Source organism: Dipodomys ordii, unplaced genomic scaffold (genome assembly GCF_000151885.1).
Source record: "Dipodomys ordii isolate 6190 unplaced genomic scaffold, Dord_2.0 Scaffold10, whole genome shotgun sequence".
Classification (NCBI taxonomy): Eukaryota; Metazoa; Chordata; class Mammalia; order Rodentia; family Heteromyidae; genus Dipodomys; species Dipodomys ordii.
In genome coordinates, this window is record NW_012267226.1 from 13,900,555 (window position 1) to 13,914,766 (window position 14,212).

Below are 14,212 nucleotides of genomic sequence, written 5' to 3' on the forward strand. Positions count from 1 at the left end.
ATTTTATTTATGTTTATTGTGCGACAAAGCTAACTAAAGTAAGTTTCCACTTCTAATTTTTCTCATTTTCCCCCATAATTCTTTACTAAGAGTATAAAAAAAACCAGATCAACTCATTTGTGTAATTTGATTCACAACATTGAAGAGAACAAAATGTAAACTTACTAGTTGCAATATCTTGTGATTGTGAATTGTTGACTACTACAAAATTTGACTTTAATGGAGCTGTAATTTGGCCAGTAGATTTACCATCTTGTGTAGCTATCAAAGGAGCAGTGGTAAACTGTCCTGAAACGTAAGGCAAAATCAGTACTTCTGAAGTGGCAGGAGCTGCTTGAGATGCAAGCCTTCTCTGTCGTTTGATTTCTGCAATTCCATTTCTAGTTCGAGCTGAAACACACGAACATTATTACAAAATTAACTCTAAAGGGCCTAGTTGTTGGGGGTATTTTTATTTTATTTTTTTGGTGCTAGTCATGGCACTGAACACAAGGCTTGAGTACTATCTCTGAATTTCTTTTGCTCAAGGCTAATCCTCTACCACTTGAGCACAACACTTCTGGCTTTTTCTGCATAGTTTATTGGAGATAAAGAGTCCCATGAACTTTTCTATTCGGGCTGGCTTCAAACCACGATCTCAGCCTCTAGAGTAGCTAGGTTTATAGGTATAAGCCATTAGTACCCAGCTATAGTTTGGGATTTTAATAAATCAATACAATGCATTACCAAACAATATATAACACAATTAGTATATTTATTGACTAAAAGACACTCTTAAAAAAAAATCAACTGATGGGGCTGGGAAGGTGGCTCAATGGTAAGAGCACTAGCCTGGAGCTGAAGAGCTGAGGGACAGCGCCCAGGCCCAGAGTTCAGGCCCCATGACTAGACCAAAATAAATAAATAAATAAACTGAATTTAGTTTCACAAAGACCTAAAATTCATTTAAATTCAAAATCCAGCAGTACATCTGTTTCTTACAATTCATACTGTTAAAAACCCCACAAATTAAACTCAAGACTATAGAATAAGATGTTTTTAGATGATAGCTAATGAGAAAACGCTATTTAATATATATATATGATTTCTATACATAATTACATAAAAATCAGAATGTGTAACTAACTCAGTAATTAGCAAATGTAACTTCAGTAAAATATATATCTAGCGTAAGTATTAAGTAGAATACTGATTAGACAGTTTGAATTGGAAGGAATTCTGAACATTATTTAAAGTTGAATACCTACCTCTCTGATGAGCAGCAAATCCTGGGGAACTTTGCATGCTCCTATAAGTAAAACAAAGGAAATACTCATTAAAATCTTTTGTGGATGAGATAATGTTCTGGTTTGTTCAGTCAGACCTGAACTATATGATGAATAAAAGGTAACAGTGCTGTCTTAAGACACATTTTTCTGGGAAAACTCAGATTTGTTCAGAAAAAGTAACATACAAACACTCATACAATGTAATTTTAATAGTGTAACTTGATTTTAGGAACTTTATGTACTTAAGTAAGCTATGAATAAAGGATAACATTTTCAACTGTATAATTATAGAGATGCTTCCCCCACACCCAAAAAATCTTGATTTCATTTGTATCAATACTTCAGAATCCCAAAGTTCATGACAAACAACGTTGTACTTTGACCAGATTTATGGCTATGAAATTACTTTACCTAACCTTTGAAAAGGAAAAAAAGCAAAAAGTACAAGTGTTTTTTTTTCTACTAAGTTATCCACCACTGCATTTGGTAAGCGGTAAGACACTTTTTCCTAGAAAATGTATCAAATAAGCCTCATCAACAAGAGCCACCAACTTACTGAAATGAATGAAGCACACAATACTTTATCCAGATAAAACTTGGATAAGAATATTTAATTTTTCACTAGGTGTTTGTGACTTGGGCCTGTAATCTTAGCTACTAAGGAGGCTGAGATCTAGGATTGTGGTTTGAAGCAGGCCCAGGAAGGAAGTCTGGTTATTTGGAGATAGTCTCCAAAAAACTAGATGTGAAGATGTAGCTCAAATGGTAGAGCCCTGGCCTTGAGCACAAAAACAAAAGGAGGGTGCCCAGACCCTGTGTTCAAGCCATAGTGCTGGCATAAAACAATACAAAACAAAAAAATCCTTTAAAAAATGTTATAGCTTGTCAATAAATATCCCAATAACATATACTGTGTTTATAGATGCAAAATTGTGAACACTTTGATTATTTGCAAGGACAGAAAGAGAAGTCAGAGATGATAATTTAAGTAATTTAGATAGACCATCCATTAAGATGTAATACAGAAGTGAGATGGGACAGTCACTGGTAGCTATAGAGTAAGGATTCTAAAGAGATAATGCTTAACAAGTAAGAGTTGTTATAAAAATTGGCAGAAGTAGAGCTGGCATCCGTCCAAGAGTGAATGACACTGACATTCTAAGATTAGGAACCAGGAAAGATAGAACATTAATACCATGATCAACACGGTACTATAGGTGGGTAAGTCTAGCGTAGCCTTATCCTTCTTTACAAAGAAAGCATGGACTCAACACATTATTTCTCTTAATACACAATGTATTCTCTGAATACAAAAGGGAATGGACAGTAGGTTGGATTAAGAAATTTATAGCCCAGCTGGGTGCCAATGGCTCACACCTGTAATCCTAGCTACTCAGGAGGCTGAGATCTGAGGATCTTGGTTCAAAGCCAGTCCAGGCAGGAAACCGTGAGACTCCTATCTCCAATAAACCACCAGAAAACCGGAAGTGGCGCTGTGGCTCAAGTGGTAGAGTGCTTGCCTTGAGCTGAAGAGCTAAGGACAGTGCCCAGGCCCAGAGTTTAAGCCCCATGACTGACGAAAAAAAAAACAAAAAAGTGACACTGTGGCTCAAGCAGTAGAGCGCTTGCCTTGAGCTGAAGAGTGCAGGGACAGTGCCCAAGCCCAGAGTTCAAGCCCCATGACTGACAAAAAAACAAAACAAAACAAAATTTATAGCCCAAATTGCCTCTAAGTTGCTAAACAATATCTCAATTTTCTCATTTGCAAAACATTTTACTAGAAGTATACAATTTGTTTCAAATTCTACAAACAAAAGACAAAGAAACATTAGCCTCTTAAACAATATTAAAATTAGAGGTCTTATGAATAAGCTACCGTGTAGATCTTAAGATTTAAACGTGTTTTATAGTCTAAAGGCATTATATACATTTTAATAAGCTTAATACCTGATTTGAGAAAGTGTGTGGTCTAACTTCTTCCACAGTGATGACATTATTGTTGGGACGTCATTTGATGTTTCTAAATCAAAAGAGAAAATAAATCCAGTTGGAGAAAACTCATCAATTTGAAGAAACACACAGCAAATCACAGAAAACAACTGTTATGTTATGCTTGCTAATGGGCTACAAAGTAACAAGTGTGCTGTCTGCATAAGCAACACAGATGTTGACATGATGAACAGAAATGGACCTGTATAAAAAACCTGTAGGTTTTATAGGTCAATTACTTTGTATCTTCTTCTTTTTTAAAAAATCTTTCTTCTATCTGGTATCATTCAGAAAGTGAACTAAAACAACTTGGGTTACAACAAATAATTATGCTAGTCACTTTTTTTTTTCCTGTCGGTTGTGGGACTTAAACTCTGGGCCTGGGCGCTGTCCCTGAGCTCTTCAGCAAAAGGCCAGCGCTCTACCCCTTCAGCCACAGTGCCACTTCCAGTTTTCTGGTGGTTAATTGGAGACAAGAGTCCGCGAACTTTTCCTGCCCAGGCTGGCTTTTTGAACTGCGGTGCTCAGATCTCAGCCTCCTGAGTAGCTAGAATTATAGGTGTGATCCACTGGTGCCTGGCTGCTAGTCACTTTTTAATGATAATTACTCTGCTTGTATTATAAGCCATAAACTATAGAAATAATCTACAGTAGAGAACAAGCAGTAACAATTTCCCCACTAAATTAAAACTGTCTGTCTGAAACTGTAATACACAGCAAAGACTGAATTAATAATTTTCTCTCTTTTTTAAAGGATTTTGGTTAATTTTTTGAGTTTTAGAATTTTTGTTTTACTAAATACAAACACAAATGAATTGTTTCAAATAATATTTATGTCTAGGTAGCTGAGACAATTTCTCAGGGCTTTATGACACTAAGCCTTTCAAAAATTATCTCTAATAACAAGTAAATGCTGTATAAAACAGACAAATTCTTGAACCTGAATTCTTCTTACCTTTTGCTTTCATAGCTACATATTCATTCAAAATTGTGGTCAAGTTTTTTCCAAATAAGGACTGAAAAGAAAAAAATCAAGCATTACCCAAATCTCAAAATGCCAATTACTTTTTTTTTTTTTTTTTGGTGAGTTATAGGGCCTGGACTCTGGGCCTGGGTACTAGTACCTCAGCTCTTCAGCTCAAGGCTAGCATATTACCACTTGAGCCACAGTGCCACTCCGACTTTTTCTGCTTATGTGGTACTGAGGAATTGAACCCAGGGCTTCATGCAAGCAAGGCAAGCGCTCTACCACTGAGCCACCTTCCAAGCCCTGTTCCTTCCTTCTCTCTCATTTCCTCCCTCCCATCACTGCCCTTGAGCTGCTTTGTTCACTTTCATCAATGTCCAGTGCAGTTGATGGGACTCTCCGCTGTATTTTTTCACCCACTTTCCATTGCTTCTGTGCTCTGCTCCCCACTTTCCTCAGACGTGCACATACACCATATATGAGGTAAAGAATGGAGTCATCTTAAAAACGATAGGACAAATTAAGAAGAGGTCCTCTGTCTCCTTATCTTTGGGGTTGTTTTCAGTATGCCTATTATTTTATGTACAAATGAAGGGGTGCTTGGGCATTGCGATTTGGTGCTTTTCTCCTGAGAAATCCTCTTTTGGTCACTGTGTATGGGTAACTTGAGTCCTGTTTTGTCATATCTCATTGTATTTTAATACCTGCGTATCAGGGAGAACATGTGCTGTTTGTCCCTCTGATCTTGGCTTACCTTGCTCAACATGATTTGTTCTAGTTCCATCCATTTCCCTATGAATGCCATTATTTAATCCTTCTAGCTGAGTTTTTAATAATTAATTTACTCTCTGTGTTGGTCATGATGAAGTATTTCCTTTAAGGAAGAAATAACTTACCAGTAAGCAGGCTGGGATGAAACTTTCATCAGTACAATGTTCTGCATACTCTTTTAAATTTGAACTTTCCAAAATAAAAGTCTGGCAGGTAGAAGTGAGGTTTTCTTGTTGTAAGTAACCTAAATAAAAAATACAAGTTAATACATTTTCAGTAAATCCTGGACCTTTGGTAAAACTGCTACTGAAAATACTAGAACATATCATAAACAGAATCTTAGACAGAGCAGGCTGGTATCTTACAGCCATGATTAGAAATACAAGTTTGTACTCCAATACAAAGGTAATAAGTAGAATAGGTGGCTTCTTCATAAGAAACAATTCTAGCTAAGCTTGTGGAATGAGGTGTATGACAAAGTGTAATTACTTCTTAGTAATGTTTATAGGAAAACCAATAAAGAAATGGTTAAAAAAAAAAAGATCGCTCCTCTATCTTGTAATTTCCATAATGACTAGAGCAGTCCATGGCATAAATCCTATTACTGAATTAACACTCCCCGTATCTTCTTGATGTTGATTACTTGCATGCCTCCCTATCTGCCTAGTGATTTACTACTCAAATTGAAAGACCAGCCAACAGTGTGTGAGAGGTAAGAAATTCTTCAGGTTTTTATACCCTTTGGGAATCGAAGTATTACTAATTCTAATAAGAACTTTATCCTTAACAAGGTAAGAGGTTATAATTGTTCAGCGGTGCATAAACCATGCCCCAACGCACGCACAGAGCCTACTGGCAAACAATGAGGAACTTACCTGATCCTGGTATTTAAGGAATGTCCATTCACAGAATATAAACCCTTAGAAGAACATAGGCTTTATAGATTTGACTCAAAGAGCTCACTAAATAACAAGCACCAGCTAAAATAACAGCAAATTAAAATCCCAAGACAGAAACATTTATGAGCTGACTCTGAAGCAGTATATAGTGGAAAATTTTTAGCTACAAATATATATGAAAAAAGATGAAACATCTTAACAGTCTAGGCTTCAAGCTTAAAAAATCAAGAGGGAAATAAGTCCTCAGCAGGCAGAAAGAAGTTAAGAGTACCAATAACTGACCTACAGATAAGGGAAACAATAGGAAAAAAAAACACCCCAAACCCAATAAAGCCAAAAGTTCAAACAAAACAAAACTAACGAAATCTTCAGTTAGACTGGCCAGAAGAAAAATGACTCAAATTACTAAAATTTGGAATATAAGAGCTTACATGATTATCTACATTTTAGAAATACATATAGGATTGTAAAGGAATATTATAAAACAGTTGTACAACAAAAATGTAGACTCTAGCTAAAACTGGTAACTCCAGAAATACACAAACTACCAGAACTGACTGGCATCTTGAAAAAATAGAAAATTTAAATTAAATTTCTAATAACATTTTGAGCAAAAATCTTTTGCTCACAAAACAAGCTTAGGCCCAAATGGTTTTGTTGGTTTGTGAAATACACAAAACAATGAGTTAGGAAGAGTTAATACTGATCCTTCATGAATTCTTTCAAAGGTATTTATTTATATGTGTGTATACATTCATGTGTGTATATATGTACATATACACACATAGAGATAACGTAGATAATATATGCTTAATAAACACCCAACTCCACATTATCCTTGCAAGATGCGCTACGAAACACTTTGACAAAATCTTTCCTTAAAAACACTTGCAAAAGGTTTTCTAGAAACAACACCTAAAACACAAGCAACCAAAACAAGGCAAGTATCAAAATTTGAAACTTATATGCTTCCAATGACACTATCTAGAAAGTGATGGCAGATGACAAAATGGAAGACATTTGCAAATCATATACCTGGTAAGGGACTACAAGCCTAACTACATAACTAACTCTTAATGAACAGTAATAAAAAGTAGTCTTAAGAAACTGGGAAAGGTTTTGAAGCACTTTTTATCTCCTCTTTTGGTGGTTCTGGGGTTTGATCTCAGGGTCTCTAGCTTGCTAGGCAAGGGTCTATGGTTGAGCCATGCCCTCCAGCTCTGGATACCAAGATATAAATATCTCTTCACCAAAGATATGAAAATTGCTAATAAACCCATGTAAAGTTACTCAACTTCATTTGTCATTAGGAAAATATGTGGTCAAGACCACAATGAATTACCAATTCACAAACACTAGGATAACAAAAAACACAGTCATGACGTAGATCCATTTTGAAAATAAACCATGCTGGGGCAGGGGGCATAGCTCAAGAGGTAAATCATAAGACCAGCAATCGCAAGTCCCTGAGTTCAAACCCCAGAACCACAAAAAACAAAAGACAAGTGAATGAAGTCAAAGATCATCATATTATATTTCATTTACATTCAGTGCCCCAAAATAGCAAATATATATGTACAGCTAATTCTTTAAAACTAATTTCCTCTTTGACCTATCCAATGCCATTCTATCTCTTCATGCCCAAGAATGACCTTTTCTTCTTAAACTCTCATGGTAAATAGCTTTCTAGATCATCTTAGTGGGTTTTTAAAAATTTATTAAGGCATTGTACAGAGGGGTTACCATTTCGTAAGTCAGGTAATGGGTAATTTATTTTTTTGGAGGACACCACCCCCTTCTTTGCTTTTCCCCAGTTTCAGTGGAGTTTTTTTTATTACTACGACCTAGTTAAAAATACAGTTACAGGTGACAACAGTACAGCCCTATAATTTTTGAGAACTTAGAAATAATTTCCATAAAGAAATTTTTAGTTACTAACAAAAATTCCTACTAATCCAGTGCTGATAAAAATATTCTACAAAGGCAAGTATGAGGGGCTGGGAAGGTGGCTCAGTGGTAGACTGCTTGCCTTACATGCAGGAGGCCCTGGGTTCGATTCCTCAGTACCACATAAACAGAAAAGGCCAGAAGTGGCGCTGTGGCTCATGTGGTGGAGTGCTAGCCTTGAGCTGAAGAGCTGGGGGACTGTGCCCAGGCCCAGAGTTTAGGCCCCACAACCAACCAAAAGAAAGAGGCAATACTTGTAAGTATTAATACCTAAAGTATTAATTACCTAAAGTATTAATTAATACCTAAATACCTAATACCATACCTATGGTACACAGAGGGTTAAAAAAAATGTTCTTAGGGATGGGGTTGGAAGGTATGGGGGAGAATGATCAAGACACATTGTGCTCATACATGGCTTGGTTGAATGGTAATTCAATTACAACTAAAGATAATTCAAAAAATAGTTCACATAATTCAAGGCATACCATAAGGCAGTATGTGCTTACATAGCACACACTTGAGAAAAGGCTCAAGTTAGGGGCTAGGAATGTGGCCTAGTGGTAGAGTGCTTGCCTAGCATGGATGAGGTTAATGCCTAGCAAGTCCGGGGTTCTATTCCTCAGTACCACATACACAGAGAAAGCCAAAAGTGGCACTGTGGCTCAAGTGGTAGAATACTAGCTTGAGCTGAAGAGCTGAGGGACAGTGCCCAGGCTGAGAGGCTAAGCCCTATAAGCAAAAAAAAAAGAAAAAAAAAAAAAAGTTCAAGTTATAACCATACTGATATTAGAGGTAGTATGTTCTGCTTTTTAAAAACATGTTTAGGGCTGGGAATGTGGCTTAGTGGTATCTTGCCTAGTAGGTGTGAAGCCCTGGGTTTGATTTTTCAGTATCACATAAAGAGAAAAAGGCAAAAGTGGTGTTATGGCTCAAGTGGTAGAGTGCTAGCCTTGGGCTAAAGCAGCTCAGGGACAGTGCCCAGGCCCTGAGTTCAAGCCCCAGTACTGACAATAAATAAATAATAAAGTGCTTACTTGAGCAAGTTAGAGTTCCCATTTTAGATTTTACGTATTGTGCTTTACTTGTGTCCTAGAAGTTTAAAAATTCTGCAGTAAACAGTTGGAAACTTGTTGTCATGATACCAGATTAACTAGTTATTTGCCTACAAAAATGTTTCCAATTATCAAGAAACCAATTCTCAATCAGGTGATGGAAAGATAAAACCCTAACTCCATCAAGGTTACCAACTTTCCCTCTCTTCTTCCTACTTATAAGGAAGGAAAAATAAAGAGCAAGAAGCCTGAAAAGTCTTGTTTATGAAAATATCATGAGATATTCTACCAATTTCCAGGATGGTTCAATGTCCTTGAAAACTTAACTCTTAGGAAGACTTAACTTACAAAGCCTTGGATTACTAGATCCACAAACAGAAGCAAGGTCTCAATCTATAAATAATCTGTGATCTACAAGGAGACAGAAGATATTAGCACAAATAACTGCAATGCAAGAGTGGTAAGAAAACAGGAGTGGTTTACTTCATGGAAACATCCGGGTTCTAGAGACTGGCACCAGGCTTGGGGGAAATCATGCAATGCTTCAAGGAGGAGGTGAGTCCTGAAGGCTGGGAACCTCAGAGACACAGAAAACATGCAGAGTTGATTTGGGGAAACATGCTCAATAGGGATGCAATACAAACCATGTAAACTGAACAGCTGGATATGCAGCAGAAAAGACAAAATAGGTAAGGACCTTGAAAAGCTCATTACTGATATTCTAGTAATGAGTACAAGTATCATTCAGCTAGATGAAGGGGAATGACATGATCACAGTTGTACTTTGTAAATACTTACTAAAAATACCTATGTCTCAGTGACATATCTGCTAATAGAACCAGTGATTCTTGATCCATTGGGGGATGTGCCCGTCCCGGTCCTGTCTGCCCTCAAATGCATTCTTCTTTCTTCCCCGTCTCTCTTCTGTAGGGAGGAAGCCTGCCCTCCAAATAGGCAAGCTCTCTCAGGCTCACATGTCAACTAGTTTCATGGGAAGCTCTGGTAGCAGATTAGAGGGCAAAAGGAAGAAGCCCATTCTCTCACCCCCTTTTTAGAATTTCCTCTGTGACCAGAGCTCATACAAGTCTTAGTGCCGTATTCCAAGCCTCAGTTTACTCTGGGTTGCTTTATGTCTCCTAGTCCTTCTGATGAGTGTAGTAAGCTTTCTGCTGGGCTAATCTCTGAGCTGCTTCAGGTAAACCATTAGGCGTCTTAGTTTTTCTATCACTAGTGTAACCAATTCCCTTATTAAATCTTACTATGTTGAACATCCACACTGGTTTCTGCAAGTAACTATTTAGCAAAACTGAAGAAATTCTTGACCCTTTACCTATAAAAAGGGCCCCATAGTTTTGGAAGCTCCCATAACTATTTAAGCACAACTATTTCAACTTTTAGAACAGGTGGTATGATGTGAATGCTTTAAGAAGATAGCTAACAAAGGCAAATAAGATGAACAGCAAGAAGAACAAGTAAAGAGGAAGTCCCAACAGAAGTCCAAGACCAAATGTGATGAGGTACACTGCTAGGACTGATGGCAGGAAGAATGGTAATGTGAATAACAGGTTTTGAGGATTAAAAAGAAATGACTTGAATTTTTGTTCATTAAACAGAAAAATGGCACTCACTCAGAAGAAGAACTTATTTGTGGACAAAGAATACAACTTGAAGTGAATTATCCGATTAAAAAAACAAATTGTTTTCTTAAGGATTTCTTGCTTAAGGGTGATTTTTGCCCTTGGGGGACATACTGGCAATAGAAACATTTTTCCTTCTCACAACTTGGGCAGGAGTGAGGGTGTATTAAAGATATCTAGTGGCTAGCCGTCAAGGATGTTTTTAAGTATTAAAGCACAGGACAATTCTATATAACCATTATCCATTCCAAAATGTCAAGAATGTCAAGGTGGAGAAACTATATTTAAGCTTATGATTACTGAAACTCATGTGGATCACCAAATTGCTAAAAGTAAAACCATAAAATATTCTTGGGGGTACTAAGGTTTGAATCCAGGACGTGCTCATGCTTATTAAGTAAGCTTATTATTACTTGGAGCCTAAAAGTCAAACTTCTTAAGCAAACAATATATATGGGGCAGGAGGGCAGGGGGCGAGAGGGTATGTCTGTATACTGTGAAAGTTTACTTTTCACCCATTTACATATAAACCTCATAAATGTAACAACCACAAGATTAGCGACATTTTAAAACCATGGGTATGAATGTTAGGTTAGTTACAAGTGTTCGATTCTGTTAAAAATAGATAGAAGGTTAAATACACATGAACACAATAGTAATTTGTAATTTTCAGTTATTAGTGTCTCAAAAAAAAAAATGGCCGGTGAAGCCATTTCCCCCGAGTGTTTCCTGTAAAATGTACCCATGAAGAACACCACACACATCTTTTGGACAGGGCTATTTGAAAATATGGAGAAAACAAATGGGCGTTTTTCCCAACAATAAAATAATGGCAGCGATGCCTGTGGAAACCAAGAGAGACCCGGTCTCAGTACGGACTTTTTTTTTTTTTGTCGTTTACTTTCAGCGTTGTCGCAGACGATGTTTGTAAATCCTCGGCTAGGGTTTTGAGCTGGGGTGGCTCCTATTCCCAACCGTACAATAATCCCTTTTACACGGGAGCCAAACAACAACAAAACCCGACTCTCACACAGACAATACTCCCCCTCCCCACCCCCCAGAGAGCTAAGTGGCCCACGAACTACCCAAGTACAAATGGAGGAGAACCCTAGGACTGGAGAACGTGTTCTAACCCAGAAGGCGCAGGTCCCCTCGCAGGGTCTTTTGCTCATCCAAAAAGAATCCGAGCTGCAGCAGCAGCAAAACATGCAACTTGCATTTCAAACCTCCACCCCGGGCGACGTCTTGCGTGGAGGTCTGGGAGGGACAGATCACCACCCACCCCCACCCCGGCCCCACATTTCGTCGTCCTCACGTCGGATCGGGAGAAGGGCGTCAGGAAGGGCTTTTCCCCAGGGCTGAGCGAAATCAATCCGCCTCTCCCTTATCCTGGAACCCGCTCCGACCAGGGAGAGGCTGAAAGAACACCACACGCAGCCCGTCCCGCACGTTAGAGGAGCCCGGTCTCGGGGGTCCCCGATCGAGGGTGCAGGCCTGGCGCTTCCCCGCGAGTCCAGGCCCCCCGCCACCCGGGCGGTCCGGGCCGACCCCCGCCGGCAGCATCTTCACACCCCCCCCCCGCATCCCCACGGCCCCGTTCACACGATCCACGGCCCCGGCAGGACCGGGAATCCCCGCCACACGGAAAGCAGGGGTGGGGGCGAAACCCCGAAGCTTCCCCACCCAGGAGAAGCCTCCGGCCCCGGAGGTCCTTCCGTCCCGCTCGGCCGAAGGTCTCGAACCCCCCCTCCCCCGGTGCCCTTCCCTTCCTCCCTCCCGGTCCGCGCTTACCCAAAACCAGCCGAGCCACATCCGAGGGGAGCAACATGGTCCACGCCGCGGCAGGAGCCGCAGAGAGCGAAGAGACCCGGGTGAAAGCAAACGCAGCGGCGGCGGCGGCGGGGCCGCATCTCCCGGTTCCAGTGGCGGCACTGAACCCGCGGCAATTTGTCCCGCCTCTTTCGTTCCACGCCAACCAACCGCTTCCGCGGAAGAAAGAAAGGCGCCGAAATGAAACCCGCCCCCGTTCGCCTCGGAGCTGTCGTCATTTCCGCCCTCAGGCTTGGCAGGCTGGCGCTGAGGAGGGAGGGCGAGGGGGCGGAGTGCAGCCTTCGCAGCCTGCGGGCGAGCCACACACGCGAGGCCGCTCGCCATTGGTGAACGCGGCGCAGGCGCGGTTCCTCTGACCTGGAGGAATTTTTCTTTCTCTTTTTTTTTTTTTTTCCGTGGAAGAAGGGGTGGACGAATGTTTTGAACGGAGCCCGTGACGTCCGCACGCACGCGCAGAGAGTCCTCACGAGACCCCTTTCTGCGCCGGGGCGAGGGGGGAGAAGCTCGAGCTCTTTCTGCGCACGCGCTGAACTGCTGGTCGCTGCCTGCCTGCTCCCTACCACACGTCCACGCTGTGCGTTCGCGCCGCGTTTGAACCGCAAGCGGGAGCAGAGTGTGTGCGCTCCCTGGTGCAAAACAAACCAACCAACCAGCCAACCTCGGGGAGCCAAAATAAGCGAGGCGAGTGGGAGCCGCCGTCGCTTCCGGAGCAACGGCTTGGTCGGTCGCGGCCGCGGTGCGGGGTCTGTGAGGGGACGCCCGCGTAGGATTCGGGCCTTCCTCGCTCCCCGGTCCCGCCCGGTGCCGGGTCCTGCACCCGGAGCGGCCCTCGGCGGCTCTCCAGCCCGTCGGTCCCCACCTCCTCTCCCCGAACCCCGAGTGGACTTAAGAGGCCCGGAGTGGCACCCCCTCCCTGTGGGGCGGCCCGCTTTCCTGTCACCCCCGGGTCTAGATGTACGTAAGTGGCTTGACTAACCCATTTCTCTCCCTCTTGGAGAAGAAACCCCGACTGTGGGGGCTGGGACTCGGGGCTGGGGCTCTGCAGCCGCCGCCTGGTGACCTCCCCGGACGGGTCCCCTGGGAGGCTGGCAGTCCTGAGCCGAGGTGAGGGCTCGGGGGTTAGAGGGGGGAGCGTCTCGGCTCTTCACTCCCCCCACCCCAGGTACTGAGAGTCAGGACGATGACTCCATTTCGCAGCGAAGAACCAGTGATAGAAAACTCTATTGTAGAGTTTCTCTGGAAGTTTACCCCGAGCGAATCAAATTCTTAGTCTTCGGTTGTTTTGGAGAAGAAAAGGAGCTTCTATGGACAGGAGCGGGTGTGTGGGGGGGAGGGGGGAGGTAGGAATGAATGTAAAGGCACTAAGTATGGAAGGTCCTTTATAAAGAGCTCGAGAGAGAGATCTGAAATCAAGTGAAATAGATTGGGAGAGTTTTCTGCATGGTGAAGTCATACGAGTGGATGGCAGTAAGGCCTTTGAAATCTGATCAGAAGAAAAAGCCATCCGGAGGCTGAGTCAGAAAGATATACGATAATTACATAACATTTGTGGGTTCCAGCACTGTGTTAAAATAAATCTATCCCAGGTACTAGTTTTATCACTGAGAAAACAAATGAAGAGATTTGGTCGTCTGCTTTATGACTTTTAAGTGGTGGGTTGCAGATTTGAACCAATACAATATTCGTATATATACGAATGTATATATACGAATATGTATATACGAATGTGTATATGTATATACATATACACATATGTATATGTACAATCCTAAGTAGCTGTATAAAGGTGTTGCCATTCAACCAAGTGGTTTATGAATACAGTGCAGTAGCAAACAAGTGACGTTGAAGC

At 41.3% G+C, this 14,212-nt stretch overlaps 2 protein-coding genes across 4 annotated transcripts in view; one reads left to right on the forward strand and one right to left on the reverse strand.

The window, feature by feature from the left end:
• Npat (nuclear protein, ataxia-telangiectasia locus) overlaps positions 1-12,448 on the reverse strand; it is a 29,301-nt gene extending 16,853 nt beyond the window's left edge. For both annotated transcript variants that reach the window (XM_013009836.1, XM_013009835.1), the window contains exons 1-6: positions 12,325-12,448; positions 5,121-5,239; positions 4,213-4,273; positions 3,216-3,288; positions 1,248-1,288; positions 166-390 (exon numbers count right to left, since the gene is read on the reverse strand). In XM_013009836.1, the coding sequence (XP_012865290.1) occupies positions 166-390; positions 1,248-1,288; positions 3,216-3,288; positions 4,213-4,273; positions 5,121-5,239; positions 12,325-12,361 (556 nt within the window). In that variant the 5' untranslated portion in view covers positions 12,362-12,448. The remainder of the gene's footprint in view (positions 1-165; positions 391-1,247; positions 1,289-3,215; positions 3,289-4,212; positions 4,274-5,120; positions 5,240-12,324) is intronic.
• A 665-nt stretch (positions 12,449-13,113) lies between these two features.
• Atm (ATM serine/threonine kinase) overlaps positions 13,114-14,212 on the forward strand; it is an 89,689-nt gene continuing 88,590 nt past the window's right edge. For both annotated transcript variants that reach the window (XM_013009772.1, XM_013009773.1), the window contains exon 1: positions 13,114-13,317. The gene's annotated coding sequence lies outside the window, so the exon portion shown is untranslated. The remainder of the gene's footprint in view (positions 13,318-14,212) is intronic.